This window comes from Phycodurus eques, chromosome 19 (genome assembly GCF_024500275.1).
Source record: "Phycodurus eques isolate BA_2022a chromosome 19, UOR_Pequ_1.1, whole genome shotgun sequence".
NCBI classification, from domain to species: Eukaryota; Metazoa; Chordata; class Actinopteri; order Syngnathiformes; family Syngnathidae; genus Phycodurus; species Phycodurus eques.
Genome location: NC_084543.1, coordinates 18,488,031 through 18,513,078, shown reverse-complemented (window position 1 = coordinate 18,513,078; position 25,048 = coordinate 18,488,031). Strand labels below are relative to the sequence as shown.

The 25,048-nt window shown below is 51.2% G+C and overlaps 2 protein-coding genes across 2 annotated transcripts in view; both read left to right on the top strand.

Moving 5' to 3' along the window:
* The window catches only part of abcc3 (ATP-binding cassette, sub-family C (CFTR/MRP), member 3), a 57,475-nt gene extending 52,997 nt beyond the window's left edge, over positions 1-4,478 (top strand). Inside the window, 2 exon segments of the mRNA XM_061706178.1 lie at positions 1,849-1,913; positions 4,365-4,478. Of these exon segments, the coding sequence (XP_061562162.1) occupies positions 1,849-1,913; positions 4,365-4,381 (82 nt within the window). The 3' untranslated portion in view covers positions 4,382-4,478.
* Positions 4,479-4,598: 120 nt separating this feature from the next.
* wfikkn2b (WAP, follistatin/kazal, immunoglobulin, kunitz and netrin domain containing 2b) lies at positions 4,599-5,912 on the top strand. Its single transcript, XM_061664043.1, has one exon. The coding sequence runs from the start codon at positions 4,599-4,601 to the stop codon at positions 5,910-5,912; it is 1,314 nt and encodes a 437-aa protein (XP_061520027.1).
* Positions 5,913-25,048: the final 19,136 nt, after the last annotated feature.

The following is a 25,048-nucleotide window of genomic DNA, read 5'->3' as shown; positions in this document are numbered from 1 at the left end:
GAAGAAAGGGGTCCGAGCGGGTTGGTCATCAGAGGGATGGAGAGCGGAGGGAAAAAGAGCAGACTTCCATGGTTCGGAGAGAGATGGAGTACATCGGTAGAAGGATGACGAGGACGGAGCCGCCAGGCGAGAGAGCCGAGAGGAAGACCGAAAGAGAAGGTTGACGGATGTCGTGAGGGGAATTGATGGTCCGGAGGAGGATGCAGGAGGTAGCCTTACATGGGAAAGGACCTGACAGAGGCTGCCGCAGCCTCTGTCAGGGCAAGCCGAAAGGGAAAAGAGCCGTCGTTGCTCAACCGAGGTACGCGCAGACTCACAACTGGGCCAGAATTGAGCATTTTGCCTCCTTTGCAATCAGAGTCAGCTTAGAGCCGATTATCGGATGCCGCTAAAAGATTATCTTCATTGATTGTTCTGTGGTGTGGGTTTGTTAAGAGTCCGTCCTGTGGGAGGAGCCATAGTAGTCTGGTGCAGTGTGAGCCAGGCGGTGGCCGAAGCCAGGGAACTCGGCCATCGGATCCCGGCCTACGGAAGCTGCCTCTAGGGATGTGGAACGTCACCTCTCTGGTAGGGAAGGAGCTAGGGAGCTGATGTGCGAGGTCGAGAAGTTCCGACTAGATCTAGTCGGGCTCGCCTCCGCACGCAGCTTGGGCTCTGGTCCGAGTCCTCTCGAGAGGGGTTGGACTCTCTTCCACCCTGGGGTTGCCCACGGCGAGAGGCGCCGAGCAGGTGTGGATATACTTATTATCCCACGTTGCACGCCCCCATTGCTGAGGCGGCCGACCAGAGCTGTGGCCGTAAGGTGGTCGGTTTTTGTCCTGGCGGCAACCCCCGAACCCGTCGATGGACACCGGCGGCGAAGGATGCCGTCAAGCCGAAGAAGGAGCCCTATTGGGCCTTTTCGGCTTCTGGGACTCCTGAGGCAGCTGGTGGGTACCGGTTGAACAAGCGGAATGGAGCTTCGGTGGTCGCTGAGGCAAAAACTCGAGCGTGGGAGGAGTTCATGAGGCCGCGGAGAGTGATATCCAACCTTCACTGGAGCGCTTTGCAGCTGAGCGTGAAGCGTTCGGATGAAAATCAGCACCTCCAAATCTGAGACCGTGGTCCTCAGTCGGACAACGGCGGAGCGCCCTCTCCAGGTCAGGGATGAAATCCTGCCCCGAGTGGAGGAGTTCAAGTATCTTGGGGTCTTGTCCACGAGTGAGGGAAGAATGGGACGGCCGAGAGAGACCCCCCCCCCGGAAGAGCCGGATGAAGTGGCCGTGGGGGGGGGGGGAAGTCCGGGCGTCCCTGCGTCCCTGCTAAAGCTACCGGCCCCGCGATCCGACCTCGGCTAATGGACGGATAATAATCGTAAAATCGCTCCTGTACCGTAGCATATGGTTAAGCATACTTTTTTACGATGACAATAACTTCTGGGGCTACTTGGATTCGTGACAGAAGATGCGTGTGCCTGTGTTTTAGGAATACCGCGTGATTGAAAAGTAACTCCCTATTTTGAAGCACTTGTCATTTATTTCTGAACTCTAATCCTTACAAGAAATGAACGTGAGAAGCAAGTTGACGGCGTGGAGTTTTATTTCAGTTTTTATTAGTTCCCGGTTTCTCGAGCCGCCCGGGAACCGCGTCAACTGATTTCACCAGGAACTCCCGCGGGGAGGGAAACAGAACTTCGAGTTCTTCCGAAGTCGTTGGTTCGGTACGACGGACTCTCTCCGTTAATCGTGGAACATACGCAAAAAAAGGGAGAAAAATATTACAGCATATGAAGACATTATTAAGTCAAATTGAGTCTTTTAAAATAATCACCCTGTATCGATAATATTGTGTCACCTTCTCTCATTGAAGACGCCCTCCACTTATGGGATCGAAAACGGCATCATCCTCATCCTCATCCTCATTTGATGACAAAGGTGAGTTCGAGGTTGATCTGATGATTTGTTTCTATATTTTAACATCTTTTGCTCTCTCTCTCTATCAAAATAAGGGCCACCACACCAATGTTTCCAACGAAAGGTAATAATAATAATAATCACGTTCCCTTAAGTATGACGACGCGACCCATTCCGAGTCAGCCGTCTGGAAGAACTTGTGAGCACCGAAACGCCTTCCCGCAGGGGTCACCCGCGCGCCTTCGGCACCAGTGGAGAATTGGAAGGGTTAACGTTGCGAGTGCGGGGAGGGGGGGGGGGGGGGCTTTCGACGGGCAGGTACCCCGCCAAACGTTTACCGCTCACTTGAAAACGTTCCTCCGGTTTCTCGCCGTCACTCCAATCGGTCGTGCTCGCCTCAGTCGAAGCGAGGGCGGATCGGACGATCAGACGCGCGTGCGATGCGCTCCCGCGGGTCTTTTGAACCCTAACTACCCGACTTTCGAACTCCAAGCGCCTTGCGGAACCGCGCTCCGGCGCCGCGATGCTGTTCCCGCGGTGGATCTGGTTCGCGGCCAGCGTGTGGATGGAGCTCCGAGCGGGGGCTCTGCCTCTGCCTCTGCCTCTGCCTCGTATCGCCGACTCGCACGCGGGGACGTGCCCGAACGACGTGAACCCCAACCTGTGGGTGGACGCCATGAGCACTTGCGCACGAGAGTGCGCGTCGGATCGGGTGAGCGACTTTATTTCAAAGGATGACACAGAATTTCGATAGTGACAAACATTTAAACAAAGGCCGTCGTGAGAGTCAATGGAAAATGACTCGTTCGCTTTTTTTTTGCAGAACAAAACAAATGTATGACAGGTTTTATTTTGACGGTTATTGCCACCTTGTTTCCCCTCCTGTTCGCATGAGAGAAACAACCTTCAAACAGCCCGCTTCCGCTTCCGCTTCCGCTTGACTTGGACATTCCCCATTTCACGTCTTCTCATCACGGAAGTGAAAAAGACATGTTTACTTCTGTAACTAACCGAGCGACAGACACTGTCAGAAGGACAATACTTGCGCTCGCGTTTCCAGTGTCTCACAAAAGTGGCCCGCACTCATCACCAAGGGGGTGTGCTTACCTTTGTTGCCGGCGGTTTTGGTCACAACGGCCGTGTGTTGAGTCATTTCGAAGAAAAGAGTCAATTGAGTTTTTTGCAAGCCATACGCGGACTACTTTACGTTGTAGCCGAGTGTACTTTCTTCAGCTTTGTCCCATGCCAAGATTGAATCAACTGTTTATACAAACGTGAGGGGTGTACTCACTTTCGTGACACATACCGCCATGTGCTTTTTCTCATTTTTCTTTTCGTTTTTTCGACTCCCGGGCAATAAAACACGAGCGCTTCTCTCAACGGTGATGAATATGTCCGACTGTACTTCGAATGTGTTTAACGGAGACCCATCGCCGTATTTTCCACCATTACAAAGAGTTCCAGGTGTTGACTGGTGCATGACTTGCGTTGCGTCCGTAAGCAATCCAACAAAAGTCAGCGCAGTTCCGCTTTGTCGCGATAGACGGCTCATCGGTACGGCAATGATATCGGTCGCTCGATGCGGAGGATCAAGAATATATGACGGAGTGCCGTTGTATCGTCTGTCTCCGTGCGTCGCCGGGCCTTTCTGTGTTCGGTCCGTAGCTTAAAGGGTTAAAGCACCGCAACCTAAATCAGCGATTCTCGCGGTGGGCCGCTGAGCAATTTTGAATGGGTCGCGGCCAGGCGCTACGACATGGAGAGCATAATCATTCAGACCGGGAAAACCGTCACAGTTGCTTTGGTCTGCAGCGTTCATTTCCGAAGAAGAAGAAGAAGAAGAAGAAGAAGAAGAAGACAAGCTGTTGATGTTGCGCCTTCGGAAGAAGAAGAGCTCAGTGCCAAGATGCCCATTTTGGGACATGCAGCCCCAGCTCCCGAACAAGGTGCTCTGAAAGGCACTTTAAAGACGTTAGCGTGAGTCGTCGTATTTAAAGCGATGCTGTTCGGTTTTTGGGAACATTTTTGTCCCTAACCTCTGTCAAAGAGGGTCGCGAGGTATCGGCAACGGACAAATGCGGGTTTCGGGGTGACCGCAGTCGAACCGCCGACATAGATGCTGTTGAGCATTCGCGTTCAAGGCTAAGGTGTGGTTCTCTGTGTTTTGGGTTAAATGTCGACCTCTTTTTTGAAGAAAGGTTCATCTGGTGGCTGTTGCGGAGTTGAGTCAGTGGCAGCACACGGCGCTCGTCTCGCAAAACAAAAAACACACCGGCTCGCATCGCCCAAGTCGAGCCGCTCGTCTTTCAATGTTTAGACGCGAGCAATTCATTTGTCGGTTTTCCGTCCCTTTTAAGTGAGCCCGAAAATGATGATGTGAAAAGCTTCTTTCGCTTGCCATCGGCGCAAAAGCACCTCTCCGAGTCTACGACCTCACTGTGCCGCATCTGAATCGGTCTGTCTGTCTTCCAGGAGTGCGAATCCTTTGAGAAGTGTTGCCAGAATGTGTGCGGGAATCGCAGTTGCGTGGCAGCCAGACACACGGTCGGGGAGGGAGGCCCCGCGGGCGCGCCCGAGGAAGCCACGTGTGCCAGCTTCACGTGCGCCCAGCAAGGGGCGGAGTGCGACATCCGGGACGGCCGGCCGGCGTGTAAATGCCGGGATCGTTGCGAGAGGGAGCCCCGCTTCACGTGCGCGTCAGACGGCATGACCTACTACAATAAGTGCTACATGGACGCCGAGGCGTGCTCCAAGGGCGTGGCCCTCTCCGTCGTCACGTGCCGCTTCCACCTCGCCTGGCCGAGCACCACCAGCCCCGCCGCGTCGCCCCCGGTCACCGCCCTCCGCCCGACGACCGCCCCGCCGCGGGTGACCGTCCCGCTCCCGGCCGAGCCTCGGGCGCCTCTCGTCGCGAGCGCCCCCCTCCGCCAGACCGTGAATGCGGGCGACACGGCCAGCTTCCTGTGTGACGTCGCCGGGGCCCCGCCGCCTGAGATCACGTGGGAGAAACGGCTTTCGGAGGGGCTCGACAACGCGGTCATGGGGCGCAATCACGTGCAGGGCAACATGGTCGTCACCAACGTCGGCCGGCTCGTCATTTACAACGCCCGGATGCGCGACTCGGGCGTCTACACCTGTACGGCCCGGAACCCGTCCGGCCGGGTGCGAGCCCACCACCCGCTCACGGTGCTGCCCGCAGAGCCACCGGAGAGTCCGGAATCGATCGACTTGACCCGGTGTCTCCCCGAGGAGTGTCTGAAGCCCCCCGACGACCCCGAGCTTTGCGGGAGCGACCTGGGGAAAGTCAGCTGGTTCTATGAACCCCGAAGCGACAACTGCGTCTCCCTCGCTCGCTGCTACGGCGGCGGCCAACGGCCACGGGAGTCGCTGGAAACCTACGACGAGTGCATGCGATGCTGCGGTCCGGAGCCGTCGGGCCCCTGCCGCCTCCCCGGCCTGCAGGGCCCCTGCAAGGCTTATGAGCCGCGTTGGGCCTACAGCGGCAGCCTGCGCCGATGCCGCTCTTTCATCTACGGAGGTTGCGGGGGCAACGACAACAACTTTGAATCTAAAGAAGCGTGCGAAGAAATGTGCCCCCACCCGAAAAGCCACAACTGCAAAACCTGCAAGCCAAAAGGCAAGATCGTGACCAGCTTCTGTCGCAGTGACTTTGTTATCCTGGGCCGCGTGACCGAGTTCGCGCAGGACGACGACTCCGGTCGCGCTCTCGTGACTGTGGAGGAGGTCCTCAAGGATGAGAAGATGGGCCTCCGCTTTTTCGGTCAGGAGCCTCTCGAGGTGAACTTCCTCGATATGAATTGGAGCTGCCCGTGCCCCAACGTCACGGCCGCCGCCGAAGGTCGAGTTATCATAATGGGCGACGTCAGCGAAGGCGTGGCCGTGCTGCAGCCGCACAGCTACGTGGGCGCCTCCAGCCCACGTCGCGTACGAAAGCTGAGAGAGGTCATCTCCAAGAACACGTGCGACATTCTCAAAGCCATCGCCGACAGTCCTCAGTAGGCCGTGTCCAGGTGGGCCACATGGCAGGGAAGCTATACAACTCTGCCTTGAACGACGCGTCTCTGGCCGACGCCTTTTTAACTGAACACTTCGTCCGAAATGGGACTGAAAAGTCCCTTCGGGCGCGGCACTGTGCCTTACGCTTCTATGTTTACATATGTCGCTGAATACAATTCTGTACCCGCCCCCTTAAATGGCACCAGCGCGGGAATTGGGTTCGTTGGTGAACATGAGCGGGTTGTAACATATTTTACCGGCCACGCCATTCTGTCTCTCGTAAACGATTGCTGTGTTTCTGCTTTCTTACTTTACAGCTATTTATGATCCTGTAAAGTCATCTTTTGTTTTTTGTGCCGCACGTCACGTCGGTGCTGAAATGAAGAGTGGCGTTTTTCGACGAAAATAAAGATTTAGGAGTCCGTCCATTTTTGGTGCGTGTTATGGTTATTGCGTCATGATGTTTATTTTAGTGCTGCTGCAATCGAGTACCGATCTTGTGAACAAATTAAGAATAAGGGCCGCAGTTTAGCGACCGGCGTGAATCCGGCGTGGCGGGCGGCGCAACTGCGCGCTAAAGGCGGGTTGGAGCGGTGCCGGCGATTTGGTGGGCCGAGAGCGGGTGGCCTTCGCCGACTTCGTTCGCGCGGAGGCGAATCGTGATTCTTGTTCAAATCTGCACCAAAATCCCAAATAGTCATATAGCGTAAATGATCATGTTGCGAAACTGCGAGCATTTTTGTGTTACCAAACATGAACAATAGTTGAAAAAGCCATTGCCTTTGATCGCTGATTCCAAAACCAGTTCAGACGTTTCGTGTGTAAATACGATGAGGCGACGAAAGACCTTTATGATGTTCACAGTCATAACGGCCCTCACAAATCCAACGTGGCCCGCGACAAAAATGAGTTTGACGCCCCCGCGTCCGCGGTATCCTCGACTGCCGTCGATCTCGGCGAGGGCGAGGAGGCGTTTCGTGAACCGCAGTCATCTCGCCGTGACTTGCCTCGAAAAGCGAATGAAGATTCTTTCGATTTCCGTCCACGGACGTGCTTGTCGCTTTCAGGCAGCGTGGGTGTAGCGAGGCCCTCGTCGAGGGGAAAGAGCAAACTCCTCGTCCAAATACTTCAGGAGCTACAGTAACTTTGACAGTAGCCCTTTCGTACTCCTTTTCATTCTAATGTGACTGCACCGTCCAACGGTGGACTGTTTTATTTCCTGGCAGCGAGTCGCAGTATCTGTGAAATGTAATCTTTCGCTCAGTCGTTGAAAGACCACAGTGGCATTCGTAGTCCCGTCTCAATGGGTTTAACAGCCCGAGCAGTAAACCTCCTGCGCGAGAGTTACGCGTTTCGTGGCCCGCCGGCGCTCTTTTTTGGATTACGCGCGGGCCTCGGTGGACCTTCGGCGAGGGTGTTCGACTTCCCGCGCGGAGATTCTGTTTCTCCCGTCCGGGCGGCCGGGGAGGCGCAGATCGGCCCTCGTTCGCCGGCCAAACCACCGGGGAGCTCGGAAGCCCACTTCCCCGTCTGTCGAGGCGACGGAAGAGCGAAGGATTCGTCCGAGGCGCCCGAGCCCGGACAAACAACGTTGCGAAACGTCACGCTCGCAAATAATCGACAGAATCAAATGCTTTGGCCTTTTTATTGCTCAACGCAGCTCCGATACTTTTTATAAACACGCGTCTCCTTGTCTCTGCGGCGTTTGGGGTCAAAGGCTCATCGATGAGAGAAATTCACGTCTTTCCACGTACAGTGGCGCGTTCTCGTATCTTACGAAAGAATCTGGAGCTCGGCTTTCAAAACGAGGCCGCCGTCCGTTTTCTATCCTCTGGTGTCCCGTTCAGGGTCACGGGACGAAATACGATCGTCGGCCATCCGTCCGCCCGTCGGGTTGTCGTCGCTCGGGGAGAACAACCTTCTCTCTACCTGACTTTTATCACGAGAAGAACACTGTGCAGCGGCTGCGCCTTTTTGGCGCCAGCGTTGTTTCAATTCACAGCGGTTCCCCGCTCGCCGTTGCAGATTTCGCGTCGCATTCAAACGGATCGGAGTGCTTCTCCGTTGATTCGTCTCGCCCCCGACAACATTTAGGCAGCCGTTAGTTCACCGCGCCTTAAGTCTTAACATGCAAAGTGGTCGAACAAGTCGTCCATACGCTGCCATTGGACTTTCCGTTCGACTTTTATTATATATATATAGAGAGAGAGAGAGAGAGAGAGAGAGAGAGAGAGAGAGAAGAGGCCGAGAACAAACGTGTCCCTGATGAGATGAGAGCCATAAACCACGTTCCCAATTATGGGTTTAGGCTCTGTTATTCCTACAGCGCTGCATGTACACTTTTCCCGAAGGAGATTGTCCTGTGTTCACATTTGGACATTTTTTTAAAATGTTTGTATTTTTTTAAAAATGTATTCGTGATATGCAACGCTGTCCTTTCCTTACTGTATTGCAAAGAGATGGTCTGTCACTCGATGACAGTACAAACGGTACGGGCGTAAATGGGAATCTCGTCCGCTCTGCCGCGACACGTCACATCAAATTGAACTCGTCGTCGTACACTGTTATATATTGGCAAGTCTTTTTCATACACGATCAGACAAGGACTGACACGTTCGTCGACTCACGTGAACTTTTTGCGAGAAAAGGCAAACGGGATACAAACCGATCGGCGAGACGCGAGCGGCTGGAGGGAGCTGATCGGTCGGCACGAGGTAGAAGGTCGACGAGAGCCGGCGGACGCTAAATGAGCACACGAGACATGAAAAACATGGAAGAACTAAACGCGACCCAAACCAAAACGCGGAGACCGTCGACCGCAAACCTTCGTTGATGGAGATGAATGACTCATTGGCCTGCGCTCCGATATCGTGCGCAACATTTAGGAGCCGCCGCAGTTGACACGAGCCCATTCTGCCTCAAACTCACTTCTCTTCAGGCATTTTGATAGGTCGTAAAAACGTGGCGGGATCCATTGCACCCACCGCTGCGAAGTGTGAAAAGTACTTTGGCACCAAAGACAAAGAATTTAGGAAACACGAGAACAGGAACTCGTTCGAATAACAGACAAGAATGTATTGGAACGCCTTTGCTATATTCTCTCTTACCGGAATGGTGATTCGTGGTTACTACGCAGATCAAATGCCATCGTTAGCGTTTTTCTTTCCGGCCTCCGCCATTAAACGGCCAAGTCTGGTTTCGATAAAATGCTTCTTCAGTGAAATTAAAAACACATGCGCTGCTGATTTCTTCCAAAGTCTTCTGCGATTTGAAGGGAGGTAAACGTGCCGTTCTTTGATTTGTGGCCGCAGAGGGTTTGCGGCCGATATTTTTTCCCCGAAATGTTCCTCCCTCTCAGGCGCTTGACGATTCCATAGGGTCGGCGCGTTCACCTGAGGCGGGGCGACGCCGCGTAGATCTGCGCCTTCTATCCAGAAGACGCTGAAGAACGGCACCCGCGGAAGAGATCGGATTCGATGGACGACGTCCATCTGTTATGGCCATATGGCGGGCGCGACGTCCATCGAGAAGACACAGTAGCGACTCAGACGCTTTCGACTGGAGACGAATAGATCCCGTGGCCGTTCGTCACCCGCGGACAGAAGCGGCTTCGGCGTTTGCGGGTTTCCAATCGCCGTCGCTACGGGGGAGAGCGGCGAATTCACGAATCACTCGCTCGTTTCTTTCGATGCCGATCGAAGGTCGGCTCGTGGCGACGGTGCGCGAAATCCACATTTGAAGCTCTTCTTCGAGTATACAAATGCTTTTGCGTCCGCGGGGTGCCTGCCCAGGCATCGGGCGTGAAATTTAAAGTTCGGAAAGAAAACGAGCGGGAGAGGGAGAGAGAGAGAGAGATATGTATGGCTTAAAAAAACAAAACAATGTTGACGAACAAATAGTCGACGATTTTGTTGCCAATGATCGTTGACATCCCCTAATCGAACCCCCCCTCCCCCCCAATCCGGCAAGGAAAACCTCCAAGCGTCTCCAGAGAGGAAACTCACAATGTGTCCCTGGGCTCCAACTATCACACAGTCATTGACCCCAAAGACATTTTTGTTTGTTTTTTTTCTGCATTCTAAAATGTCTCCGCTTCAGAATCCGTACGAGAAGCTTCCGAAGAAAAGGTTACATCGTCAGCTGCGCTTTCCCAAATGGGTTAAAAAGCAGAGTGATCTTGCTGGACGGAAACTTCGGACTTTGAAGAAAGTCACGCAAAATTGTCAAAAAGGTGATTTTCGAATGATTCTTAAGTTTGGGAATCCTGCTTGGCCTAAAACGGGAAAAGTTTTAGGGCGGTGAGGGGGGGAAAAAAAAAAAAAGGTTTCTATCGTCGTGTATGTCAACATGTAGTTGCCATCGCAAGCGGATCGTGTATCGTGGATTGGCAAAGCGAGATAAGTCAGCTTTCTTTGTTCCAGACCGCGGGGTGACCCGCGTACGATAGACTCGATACGATAGGACCCCCCCCCAGTCGCCTCCGACGTGCAGCTGCGATGATAAATCATTCCGAACACCCGCGTGTCTTCCTGGGAAAACCAAATGTTGCCTATGGCAGTGAACTAACTGAGACTTGTCAATGATGACGTCATTTCCCCCCACCCCCCCACCCAAAACCACATATTGCAGCAGTTCCTGCTGCTGCAGGCTTCAACATTGTTGAACTTACACTTTGTCTCTTTGTCTCCCTTGTTACCCCAACACAGTTTTTCGTCCGTATTAGCTGCGCGTCATTGACAAGGCGCCTGAAGGCAACACAAGACTGCCGTTGTCACATGTACAGTATAATAGTATCCGACATTTACGATCATTGTTATTTGTTTGCATCGGAGAGCGAATCCACATCCGCGCGTGTGCTTCAGCGCCGCAAGGGGGCAGCATAACCCTAAATGTCCAACCGGTGCACGAGCAACATGGAGTCGCGGAGCGCGGGATTCGGCCTCCGACTGTCCACACTGCCCTTGCAACTGGTGACGACCACCCGCCGTTCGTTCCCTTCTGTTTTTTGTTTGTTTTGTTTTTGGTTTTATGGTCATAAAGTCGCAATAAGACAAGATCGATGTCTTGTTTTACGATCAAGTCCGATTTGACTTGGAAAAGCACAGCGCAAAGTTTAAAAAGTTGTCGTGTAATCTTAATCGATTTGGACAGAAAGTCACACTGACAGAAAAAAGATATCAGGAGAATAAAGTCGTATTATTGATGATTTGTTCGACGTGCAAATAAAAGAATACATTCTTAACAGTGCTCGACTCAAACAAAACGTGCACGCTTCGTTTATCGTTAAACGGGAATGAACGGACGGGTCGAACGCGATCGTCGACACCCGCAATCGGTGGAATCGGCGAAAGCGCCCGTTTTGGGATCGTTTCTGCATATTCGGAAACGCTACACTCCTAGTAACCCGCTGCCGTACTCTTGGAAACGCTTCCGACACTCTGAAACACCTTTGGAACTCTTCAGCATCCAGTTAATTTGATTCCTTGTAATATGCTTGCGAATGAATGTTCTTTTGTTCTTCAGTTTGAACGTTTTGGGCTAGGAAGCCTTTGTTTTACCACCCAGAAATGACAGCCTCCGCTGCAAACGCCACCGCGACACGGCGAATGGCGAGTGCTACGAAGGCGGGGGAGACCAAATGCGGCAATGCAATGAGTCCGCAGCAGGCGACCCCGAACGCCGCACGCCGTAGAGCGGATCGAGCAAATCGCACCGGATCGTCGCTTCGGGTGTGTCTTCTTTCCGGAAGCTGTTGACCGACGTCCAAGGAAAGAAAACCACTCACGTGACGTCACGGTCGCTGGCACCTTCTGTCTATTCGCTGCGATCCGGAGACCCCAAAGTCTCAGCTTTTCTTCCGGCGGCGTACCCCCGACCCCAAAAGATACAACGCCAATTCGTCCGAATCAGACTTCATCTGGCTCCTCTCGATGCGGCGGAGCGGCGGCTCTACTCGGATGACCGAGCCTCTCACCCTATCGCCCTATTCGCGGAGAGCCCGGGCGCCCGGCGGACGAAACTCCTTTCTCATTCGTTTTCCTTAGCGCTTCTCCCCGCGCGGGTCGCGGGCGCGCCGGAGCCTATCCCGGCTATCTTCGGGCGAGAGGCGGGGTACACCCCGAAACCGCTTGCCGAAGCCGAACAAACAACCGTTCGCGCTGACGGTCACGCCTACGGGCGATTTGGAGTCTCCGATTAATGCATGTTTTTGGGATGTGGGAGGAAAGCGGAGCGCCCGGAGAAAAGCCGCGCGGGCGGGCGGGCGGGCGGGGCCGGGGATTGAACCCCGCTCCTCAGCACTGCGAGGCAGACGTCCCACCCTTCACGACTTTTTGGAGGAGTAAGAAAGTTGAAATGCCAGAGAATTCCATCAAAGTCCAATTTTTAAACCAAAAAGAACAAATCATAATAAAATCAAGAAATATTTTGAGAATACAGTTCGAAACTTTTCCAATGTTTAAAGTCGCGATGTAACGAGATGAAGTCGGTAGCCATCTCCACTTTCTAGCTTTGGGCGAGAGAACCATTCACCCTCACAATTTGGAGTCTTTATGTCATCTGAATGAATCCTTTCTTGCTATTGGTGGCTTGTGGCTGGGTTCCTCCCACATTCCAAACATCTGACTTCCAGATTTCAAAAAAATCGGAATTCCAACAAATCTGACTTGAATCAAACTTGAATCAGCAAGAGACTCCAAAGAATCCCAAAACACGACTTCTCAGCCAATCAGCTAACGGCTCGTAAACGTTGCATGATTCTTCTCCATCGTCGAACTCCTCATTATCATGTTAAGAAAATACCAATGTTATAAAACATCTATGACGTAAAGAAGTAAACGTGCACATGAGCGGTGCCAGGATAATGGTGGGGCTATTGTGCGTGTGCGTCATCGCCGAGTGACGCTCACTTCAAATTGGAAAGCTTGAAATACATTTTGACGGTGCACCGGCTCGAAATAATGACGATCGCGTGTGTCATCGCCATGGCGACCGCGGATCCCACCCTACGCGAGTCGTCTTCGATATTGGCGGACCGTCGTGGACGCGAGCCTCAATGCCTTTGCGTTGAGGCTAACTGGACTGCCCGGACGGGCGTGTAAACTTTATATTATTCGATTTGATTGTGATTTGTAGTGATTGTTTTTTTTGTTTAATTTTGTATTTCAACGTCCGCTACTACACAAGCGCGTGCTGTGGAAGAGATATGACATAATATGGGACAACAGGGATGGAAAATAATTGCCAATTGCAGCCAGCGGCGCGACGGTTACCGTCATTTTAATCAACGACGCTATGAAAGCGTTTATTTATGGGTTATTGCCGAGGCTTTTGGAGTTACTTACGTGCAACTTGTGCAAATGTAAACGCGGTCAATATCGGATCTCTGCCACTTGAAATGTAAATGGGAATAGGCAAAAAAGCTCCAACATCTGCACGAAATGAAAATAGGGCATTTGGACCTGCAGTGAGAATCCAGCCGAGGAATGCGAACGGGCTCCCCCTTGTACGCGAGCGTTTTGGCAACACACCGAGGGGATAAAGCAAAACTCAGTGTAGGGTGGGCCGTCTGCGTCGACAGGCTAAAACGACAATTGACGGAGACAAAAGAAAAAAGGCAGAGGATAGAGCGGTTGGGATGAGGAAGATAAAGAAAGGTTGATCACAATCGTACAAGGACAGAATACGCAACAGGGATACGGTATCGTCGTAATTCCGGCGGTATTGACTGAAGGCCGACGCTACATTGTTAATGATTGTTCATATTTACGAGAATATCCATCCATCCATTCTCAACGCCGCTTAACCTGGTTAGGGTCACGGGGCGCTGGAGCCTATACCAGCTGACTAGCTCCTTCTTTACCACGACGGACCGGTACAAAGTCCGCATCACTGCAGACGCCGCACCGATCCGCCTGTCGGGCTTCTTCCCTCGCTCGTGAACAAGACCCCGAGATACTTGGACTCCTCCACTCGGGGCAGGATCTCATCCCCGACCCGGAGAGGGCACGCCACGCTTTTCCGACTGAGGACCACGGTCTCAGATTCGGAGGTGCCGATTCTCTTCCCGGCCGCTTCACACTCGGCTGCGAACCGCTCCAGTGAGAGTTGGAGGTCACGGCTTGATGAAGCCAACAGAACCACAACATCTGAAAAAAGCAGAGATGCAATACTGAGGCCACCAAACCGGAACCCTCTACGCCTCGGCCGATTCTAGAAATTCTGCCCATAAAAGTTATGAACAGAATCGGTGACAAAGGGCAGCCCTGGCGGAGTCCAACCCTCAACGGAAACGAGTCCGACTTACTGCCGGACATGAGGACCAAACTCTGACTCCGGTCGTACGGGGACCGAGCAGTCCGTATCAGGGGGTTCGGTAGCCCAAGCTCCCGAAGCACCCCCCACAGGACCCCCCCGAGGGACACGGTCGAACGCCTTCTCCAAGTCCACAAAACACATGTAGACTGGTTGGGCGAACTCCCACGCACCCTCGAGGGCCCTGCCGAGGGTGTAGAGCCGGTCCGCTGTTCCACGGCCAGGACGGAAACCGCACTGCTCCTCCTGAATCTGAGATTCAACTTCAAAAAGTCGTGATCCCCCTGTAGTTGGAACACACTCTGTGGTACCCCTTCTTAAAAAAGGGGGGACCACCACCCCAGTCTGCCAGTCCAGAGGCGCTGTCCCCGATTTGGCAGAGGTGTGTCAACCGGGACAGGCCCCACAACATCCAGAGCCTTGAGGAACTCCGGGCGAATCTCATCCACCCTTCGGAGCCTTGCCACCGAGGAGCTTTTGAACCACCTCGGTGACCTCAACCCCAGAGATAGGAGAGCCCGCCTCCGAGAACCCAGAGTCTGCTCCCTCATGGGAAGGCGTGTCGGTGGAATTGAGGAGGTCTTCGAAGTATTCTCCCCACCGACTCGCAACGTCCCGAGTCGAGGTCAGCGGCGCCCCATCCCCACTATACACAGTGTTGGCGGTGCACTGCTTCCCCCTCCCGAGAGGCCGGATGTTGGACCAGAATTTCCTCGAAGCCGTCCGGAAGTGTTTCTCCACGGCCTCGCCGAACTCCTCCCACGCCCGAGTTTTTGCTTCAGCGACCACCAAAGCCGCATTCCGCTTGGCCAGCCGGTCCCCATCAGCTGCCTCAGGAAGGCCTCAGGCCCGATAGGACTCCTTTTTCAGCTTGATGCTTCTGTAGCCGGAGATCGGATCCCCGAGGTCCCCGCCTTCGGCCACCGCCCAGCTCGCACTGCACCCGACCCCCATGGGCCCTCCCGCAGGTGGTGAGCCCATGGGAAGGGGGACCCACGTTACCCTTTCGGGCCGTGCCCGGTCGGGCCGCGTGGGCGCAGGCCCGACCGCCAGACGCTCGCCTTCGAGCCCGGCTCCAGTGGGGGGCACCGGTGACCCGCGTTTTTCAGTTGCATAAACCACCTCAACACTGCCTTCACGGTAAACTGGCGCATCAGAGGCAGAACAATAGAGCCGGGATTCAACCGCCAGCGCCTTCCTGAGAGAGCCCGCCGTGGTTGACATCGCCACGTCGAAAGTGCGCGTTCACACAGCCGATACGGATTGCTCCGTTCACGGAGATAGATGCTTTCGCCGCGTACCCCCGAGAACAGCGAGTCTGGTCACGGTTCAAATCAAAACATTCCGACGGGTATTTTGAAACGTAAGAGACCCCACACGGCAAGTAAAAAAAAAATAAAAATCATCTTCTTGTTCTTATCGTGTGTACATGCAATGAGCAACACAGAACATAAAGATACGACCACCGTGAAACAAGCCTCCTCACGCAAACCAAATGATGGCTGTGGTCCCAACACTGACATGTGAGAGACGGCGTGGTGTCAAAAGGAGGACGGAGGAGTCACAGTGGCGCGACGAGTTGCATGGACCGCAAGGGGTTAGGGCGACATACGGTACCTTTTGGATTTCTTCCTACTCCTTTCGAACGTGTCAACTGTGCCGAAGGATGGCATTTCTTGTCATTTCCTTTCTTTTTTTTGTGAATGTTCTTCCTTCCCATTACAATTATCGTCCATGTTCGCGTGTTCAATAAAGCAATCAATATTGCGGTGGCCAACCCTTGTCGTTGTCGTTTCTATTGACTTCGGAGACACGTTCCACGCGAACAGTCGCTTCGCTGTTTGCGTCTGAGGAAGCCACGAGCTTCGGGCTATCGTTCCTTTGCAGTACATCGCAATCACCGGGTTGACCTCACGCGTAAGGATTTGCGTACGGATTGGAATACCGGGTTTGAATTGAATTGAGTTACGGTCAGCAGCCTCGACCTTTTGACGAGCAGATGGGGGAGGAAAAATGACTTTTGACGCACAATTGGGCCTTTGCTCAGAACAAGCGAAACACTCCGATTTGTCTGTATCGTCAACGTGTGTGTACCCGCCCCGCTTTAGCTAGTTAGTGCGAAAGAGACTCGAGGTATTATGATGGGTCATTGCTGGTGCTTTTCAACCGGCAGCTCAATTCATTGTGAGAATATCAGCCACAAAATATCCCAGTAATATTGTACGGCGAGGTAGCAGGCCGAGTCAGTATCTAAAAAGAATTGGGTGGTGATGCAACAATTGCGAGTCACCATTCGATGCGGGAGGAGAAGCGTCAACGGCCGACAGCGGGTTCCTCGGGGTAAACAAAATGCGCCGCATCGCGCCGGCAACAGGATGCTCCTCGGTGTTGTATGCTTCATCTGGGATTTAAGGTGACGTGTTATAACCTCATGCGGCGGCTTGGACTTTGCTCGACAAACATTGTTGCCGATCTCAGCCCCCACGCCCCTCGCCTCTATGTCATCCCTTACCACCCGCGCCGCCGCCGCCGCCGCCACCCCGATCTTCGTCATCCGCCGTCACTCGTTACCGTGGCCAGAACAATGCCGACGTCACGCTCGTTATGCAATTCAATCAACGCTGCTTTTTTTTTAGCCGGGGTCACTGAAGCATTCACATCTGCCCGGAGGAGAGTGTGTCTCTGTATCTGTGTGGGTGTGTAGGTGTGTGTGTGTGTGTGTATGTGTGTGTGTGTGTGTGAGAGAGAGAGAGCACCGCGGTGGTGTGCACACATGCAGGAGAGGAGGTCTGCATGTTTATGTCTGACGCAATTACCCAGATTTGAAGCAGAAATGAAAGGCGACAAGGAGGAAAGAGCCAGAGCAGCCCAAGCCCAGCTGGCCGCACAGGTCAGCGGAGGATGTCCCTCACACAGAAACACATACATGCAATACATGTATGCATGAAAGAAGTAAATGGCCTCCTTCTCAAACTCTTTTATGAACATTTTCTTTGCATCGTTAAGCAAATGTAAATATCGATAACCCGAGGAAGCATAAAATGCGGTTTTCAAACGGTGATTGCATTTATTACGGGGAAAACAACTGTTCAAAGCTATCTGGCCCTGTGTGAAAATGGAATTGCTAACGCACGTCCTCAGAACAACGAGGCGGATGTGCTAACCAGTCGGCCACATTTAATTTCAAGGAATACCATTTTTTTAAGCCATTCAAGATGTGATTTGCCGGGATGTTTTGGATCGTTGTCCCGCTGCAGAATCCAACTGCGCTTCAACTCGATGCCACAAACCGATGACGCGCCGGGTTGCTTTGGGGCCTCTGGGATGGGATGAGTCGTCGCTGTGCTCTTAGGGCTATTTATGTCGCCTGGCCACTCCTGGGAAGGGTCGCCACTGTTCCGTGTTTTCTCCATTTGTGGATTATGGCTCTCACCGTGGTTCGCTGGAGTCCTAAAACTTTACAAAGGACATCCTGAGGACATCCTGTTTCCACTAAAGTGAACCCCCCCCCCCCCCCCTCACCAAAAAAAAAACCCACAACATTTAACCCATGTGAATTTCCTTTTTTTTTTTCCTTTCAAAACTTGTCAGCTACTCTTGGTATACAAGAGTCTCTCAATAAATTCAGCCCTCCATCTTCTCGGTCGGGATCTCTGGAATACTAACTTCATTAGCACGCCGCGCTCCCTCTCCACTTGCAATCTTTGCCGCGAACAGGAGCTGCTGCTGATTTGCTCACCCGCAGCTCGCACCTGTGGAACGGGAAACGATCTGGGCACTGCTGGGTGTGAGAGTTAATGTGTGTGTCATTGATGTCTGAATGCAAAAGGGGCGTATCGAAGGCAGGTGGGGTCAGATTGTCGTGTTGGTTATTAGAGGACAATTGCAGTCCGCTTAAAATACCTATCTGGAGCTCGGACGCACGAGCCGCGCATTGGCAAATTAACTCCTATTTCTACCTTTTCCTTACAAACATAGTTTAATTCAAATGGGACTGAGTTTTGCGTTTTTATGGGACTTCAGAGCATTGGTAACTGCTGTGTTTTGCGTACACGTCTCTGGAAAGTCTTTAGGGTTCCAGAAAAATGATGATGTACATCAGCGTGTAACACATATGCAACATGTGCGCACATGTCCATCATTTTGATGCATGTAGCACACATGCAAACGTGCATTCCTACACAATTTGTGGCCTTAACAGGTGTGTTATGCTGTGTGCCTATTCGGTAGAAATTCCCATACATCAATAAAATAAAATGCATCACAATATAGTGAGGCAAAAATGGGCATTTGGCATTTGGTGTTTCTTTTTCATTTTCATTTTTTGTTTTACCTTATTTACATGAACATCAACGTCAGCCAAATATGTAGTATTAAGCACAAATATATACATATTTGAGGCCCAAACTGACACATGAAAAATGAAGTACGTGAAATAATAAATCATATTGACAAAAAAAAAAAAAGAATTCATATCTGCCCATTTGCCACATGTTCCTTCACGTTGGTATTACTAATTCATCTTGCGACTGAAAAAAAGGGACGAGCAAAGGTAGAAATGGAAGCTAACGAGTTAGCAGGTGTCAAGCTGATTTTTGTCACCGGCCACATCGTAGTTATGGCTTCCCTCTGAGGGCCCGTATGACTGGGAACCTATATGAAGGAAATATCACATATGATTAATTACGCGACAAATTGATTCATAACAGGTTTTAAAATAAGAAGCCTATAAAACACATTTTTCAATGACTACATTTCTTTCGGTAACAAAATGTAGTCCTTTCTATAACCAACCGTTTTCATTTGGTGAATTCCCATCGTGGATAAAAGAGAAGGCTTTTTTTCAAGCACTAACAGCCTTTGTGCATCTTCACTTCAACAGCTAGCATTTTAGCATTTTGTGTCATATTAATACATTAGATTCATGGCTGTGCATTGACGAGGAATAAGACAAATATTCTTTGTACTACTAAGTTTCTGGAAGGGTTCCATTTATTCCAACTAAAATGAAGAAACCTGGAAAGAGAAAACTATTTCCTTCATCTCCCTTGGCCAAAACCCTGCCGTGTTCGGATATATGATAAGGATCCAGTTCACGCTCATCCTTCTCTGGCCACATCTGCCCCATTTATCATCGACTTCACTCGAGGTTTTGCCGCCTACGGATCATCGGATTGGCCCTGTGATTGGACGGTACTCATAATTAAAAGAGACACTCCGCAGACTGCAGCGCTAACCTTATGTTAGTAAAGTAGACGAACGTTAAGCTCACCAATGAACTTCACCCACGTACAGCGAACGGGTACATTTCGCTCTGAAATGCTGCCACACTTGCGCCATTTGTGTTTTCTCTCTCTTCTCTATTCGGCGTCGCATCTCGCAGCCGCCGTCTCCCCGCCACTCCTCAATCGAATGCTTCACTTCTGTGTCCACACGTCGGCGTCGGAAGCAAGTTGTGCCATATGCGCCACCGCCTGCTTCCGTCCGCCTTCACGACCGTCTCGGCGCTCGACCTGATGGGCGGGTTTGCTCTTTTTTTTTTTTTTTATGTGCAAAATGCAAATTGACAGTGATTCTTTTGGAAACCGCTATAAGGAGCCTGCGTCGTACTCGTAGCACACTTTGAGAAATGCTACTCTCGGGGAACGTGGAACACAAGGAAGAAGAACATGTCCCTGGCGTTTCCTCGCATGCCCCCCCTTTGGGCCAGGAACACCTTCTAATCCCCAAACTACACTCACTCATATCAAGTTTACACTACTTTGAGATGTGCCCATGCACTGTATATCTGAGGATCTTCAAGTGCAGGCCTGGCAGTGGCGTCGAAGAGTTTTAGTCTATGAAAGAACATCTCCTCCCCCGGATGAGACCTTGGTTAGCTTGTCCAGCGGGTCAGGTGACTGGGCCGGCGCCAGCTGGCTATTTCCCTTCATAATGCGATGCCCTAGTGTCACGGGCGCTCCTCTCAAGGAGGCACTGAGAAGCGGGGTGACGTGAGCGAGGCAGCGGACCAAGCGGCGTCTATTTAGAGGTGAAACCCAATGCGAGGTTCCGGCGAGTCGTGGTAGAAAATATTCAGTAGGAAAACATGTCGCATGTCAGGCGACTTACAGCGAGCCTCAATAAAGGCTCTCGGCCTCTATTTGGGATTCTCATGGATGCCAATGCGAGTTGTCGTGCCGGCTTTAGGAATTGCATCGGAGGCGCCGCGTCTTCTGGTGGTACACTGATATGCAGCCATTCGTTTTCTATACTGTATGACCTTTCCCTCACAAGGGTCACGGGGGAACCGGAGTACAGGATAAAGGTAATGCCCCGCTGTCTCAGTGCAGTTCGGATCGGAGCTGTCAGAGAGGTTGGATTTGTTTTCTTTTCTTTTCTTTTCTTCAATATATACCTACGACCGCAGTTTGCAGTGTTGAAGAAATGCATTGCATCATAGTGAGAGGCGTTTGTAATATTTAGGCATCTTTATTGATGGACGGACAGCGTGTGCGGCTTGCTTGTTGTGTGAGCACATAACATATCGTAGTGTGATATTTATGCAGTGAGGAAGCTGCGGAGCACATTTCAAGCTCTTGCTACTGCACGCACGATAACACTTTGAGATGGCCAAACTGGATCATGTGCTTTGTGCACAACCTCTAAATTCAGCTCACATACTATTTTACAAGCGCGCGCGCACACACACACACACACCGCACTCGTGTGCTACGTGTGTTAGCCCTGAGCATTCTAGCACCTGTCTGGTGTTGTGTTCACAGGGAACTCCAGTCAGCTGTGAGGTCCCCTCATCACAAAAACGAGCGTGAGAATAGAAGATCTATTTACGAGCCGGTTAATAAGTCAGCCAGCAACAAACGGGCACACTGGGGAATTTGCAGCTATAACAGTGATGAGGATTGGATGCATGCAGACACATTGGGTGACACATGTTTATACAGCCCATGCTATAATGGGCAGTCATGTTGGATAATCCTGACTTCCTCAATACCGATGTCAATAATCGTTTGTCTGTATGTACGGAACGGCGACCAATTCCGGGCGTACCTCTCGCCCACACGCTTTCTGTCCTCATATTTGAAACTTCTCATGTCAAAGTGTGGAAAGTGGACGAAAGGATATATGAATGTCATTTTCATTTTCGGCTTTTAACGGTTTATTTCAGCCAAGGTGGACGAGTGGTTAGCGCAGTTCAGTGGTCGTTCAACTCCACGAAGTTAGCATGTTCTCCCCGTGCCTGCGTGGCTTTTCTCCAGGCACTATATATACAGGTAAATATATGTATCCGGTATATTCCGATGGTGAGCGGAAACACTGAGCCAATCGACCTGAGTCCATTGTGTCGCTTGAGCGTCCTCATCTCCACTTCGCCCTCCTTGCGCACTTGAAACCAGACGTCAGTCGCATTCCGAGCACGAAGGCCCTCATGCGTGATTCCCAGGAGTCCCGCCGACACGATTCAGGTCGCGTGCGGCCGCTCACTCCGTCGCGTCCGACTTCCTCCGAAGCGAGAGATCGCGTTATTGTTTTTTTTTTTTTTTTTTCACATATGCACTCAGATTCCAAAAGAAGGACCGGACTCAACAAGGGTTGGAAAGGGAAGGGAAATGTCAAACGAAAGGAATTTACACAATACTCCTGCAGCGCTATGCGTTATCATTTCTTATAAGCAATAAGGTGGCATGTAGTGTTTGAAATGAAGAGAAACCATATGGCTATTAAGAATCTTACAAATCGGTGAGATGCAGCTGCGCCTTCACTTTCGTTTGATGTTGTTGTCGTTGATTTTATTGCTACAACATGAAGGGTGGTGGGAAAAAAAATACTCATAATAATTTACACTTGTATGCCAGCTAAGATTGTTAAAATATCACTTTTAAATGCCTGTTAAGAAGTTTTCTTTTTTTTTTTTTTTTTAAATGTGTCTCCTTTATTCAATGTGGGAAAAGAGGAGCTTGAGCAGCCTCTTCAAATTGACCTCGCACAAATGTGGACAAAAGCGTTTAAAGAAAGAAAAACGGAATCAGCTGGGACTGTGATATGCCAAAACAACAGCAAAAGCGGAGTCACATCAGCTCATGTTTACAGATGCAAAAAGGAAGCCCACAAAGAACACGAAATAGTAACACTGTCATACTTTAACATACTTATTTACATACGTTTGGGTGTCATTGGGTATCTGCGATCTGTACTGGGAACAGTCAAATATCAAGGCTATCAAGCCGTTATGGAGCAAAATGTGCTGCTCAATGTCAGAAAGCTCAGTTGAAGTTCGAGGTCGTTGGCCCTCCAAACAGACGGCGAAGAGTACAGAATGAGAGCAACGCAAGTTGTTTCATTTTCATCGGAGCGTATTTTCAGAGCGCACGGTGGACGACTGGTTAGCGCGTTTGCCTCACAGTTCTGAGGACCCGGGTTCAAATCCCCGGCCCCGTTCTCCCCACACCGGCTTTTTGTGCGATGCTAATCGTTAGCCTGTGGGGCAACGGGAGGCTACTAGCAATTTTGTCCGCATCTGGAGCTTCCGCAGGCTGACTATAATCCAATTGAAGGAGTACGTACTGTAATGACGTAACAGCACTAGTCGCTGTGAACACTGTTTTATGTGAAAGCAAGACACACATCACATATGAAATCAAAGACAGACATAAAGACAATTATGAAGTGTGCGCCAATGTACAGTATATGATCAAATAGAAAGACTTTCATCATTGCTTGCTTCAGTTCAGAAAAAGGGATCGGCGCAGCAGAGTGAAATGTTTTCAAGCAGTTTGTTATTGTGCACTAACACTGAGACTTTTTGGCCTGCCGGTTGTAGTTTTTCATCCCCATTTTCTTTTGCTCCCACAGGGATCATTTGCAGCGCTTGACATGACAATGATTTTGTCGTTACCCTCTGAGGGGCTTCCATCCATGTTATGTCCAAAATGAACCGTTGCTCTGATTGCCAGATGAGAAAAATCCGTCGCAGAAATGTAGCGCGGAGTAACGAAAATTGAATTACTCTTATTCATAACAAGGGCACGTGCACACACAGACCCCAAGTGGTGCTCAAACACCTGCCCTTTTGCCTTGGATGAAAAGAATGCCTTTTGTTCCAGCGGAGCATGGCTTGGAAGCCGCCACAGTATTGCCCAATAGCTGATCATTGGAATTCATGGGATTGTACAGATGCTTATTGACTTATGATGGGAACGACAACTACTACCTTTTTTTTGAGTCGGTTGCTTTCATTTCACTGTGTGGCTAATGTGCTCTTCTAAAAGATGTTTGACTCCCCCGAAATGACATTTGTAGTAACATCAAGCACTCTATACCTTTTGTCATTGTTTCTTTATTTAGCCATGTTCCGTCCAGTAATTCAGTGTCCTACTGGCCTCTCAGTGGTGCAGAATGGAGATGGAACGTTCCAGCTGAGTGTGAGAAAACGGGAAATGTGGACTGAATGCCGTCATGAGTCGTGAACCGCAATGGCATCCACACCAATCCTCTCTCACGATCGGAAGCTGCCACGAGCTCTGCTGTAATGAGCAACTGGACAGATTGAGCAACAAATCGCATATCACGTTGTGTGCAAGAAGAAGGAGAGGAAAAATGTGTGTGGAGCGTTCTCCCAGGAAGCCCCTCAGTCTTCTTAGCGCGTCCGCCTCCCCTCGTGGCTGTTCGCTGTTATGCCGTGACAATGCAGTGTGAGTTTCTTCATTCTGCCATCTGTGGATAACAGAGCATTACAGGACCGACCCCACAGCCCTTCCCAATCTTCGAAGATGCTTTACCCGGACTTGAAGTCAACTGCTTTTTATCCGGACTTTGAACTCAACTGCATTGCTCCTCACCCATTTTGTCTCTGGAATTGTGGCAGCTGTCCATTCTAATACGATTCCATAGTAACGGCCCCACAATCAGCCGATCGCCAATTCTCCTGATCTCAACTCGTCAATAAAGCAAACCTGTTCCAGACGACCGGTTTGAGCGTCTGCCTCACAGTTCTGAGGACCGGGGTTCACATCCCGGCCCCGCCCGTGTGGCGTTTGCATGTTCTCCCCGTGCCTGCGTGGCTTTTCTCCGGGCACTCCGCTTTCCTCCCACATCCCCACAACATGCGTGGTAGGTTCACTGACAACTCAAAATTGCCCGTAGGTGGGAATGTGAGTGCGAATGGTTGTTTGTTTGTATGTGCCCTGCGATTGGCCGGCAATCGGTTCAGGTGTACCCCGCTTTCCTGCCCGAAGAGAGCTGCGATAGGCTCCGGCACGCCCGCGACCCCAGTGAGGAGAAGCGGCTCAGAAAATGGATGGATGGATGGATGGATGGATGGATGGATGGATGTTCTAGAAATGATTTTCTGTCTCAACGTAGGCAAGACTAACGAGCTGTCAGAAGCTGTTTGACTTGCAAAAGAATGGAATGGGTTACAAAATCATCAGCAAAAGGCTCGGTGAGAAGGTGACAACTCTTGGGGCCAATAAAGAGGAAGGCCCACCAAATTGCCATGACTTGCTCCATGGAAAGATCTTGCCTCGAGGGGTGAGGATGATCAAGGGAAAGGGAAAGGAGCAAGGCGGCAACCTGTCAGTGATCTGAAAGCCATTGGGACCTCAGTCAAAGAGTTGGCGACGCACAGGACTTTCTGTCAATCCTGCGGTGCCTGCAAGGTCCCCTTGCTGAGGAAGACCTACAGACGCTACGGAAGGAAGTACGCCATTTACTCCGCATGTACGTACATACCATATATAGTGATGATATATATGTATACATACTGCGGTAGGTACAGATTCCAGAATTTCATGAGTCGGCACTAGGTCTTGTGTGTTTCAAGGTTT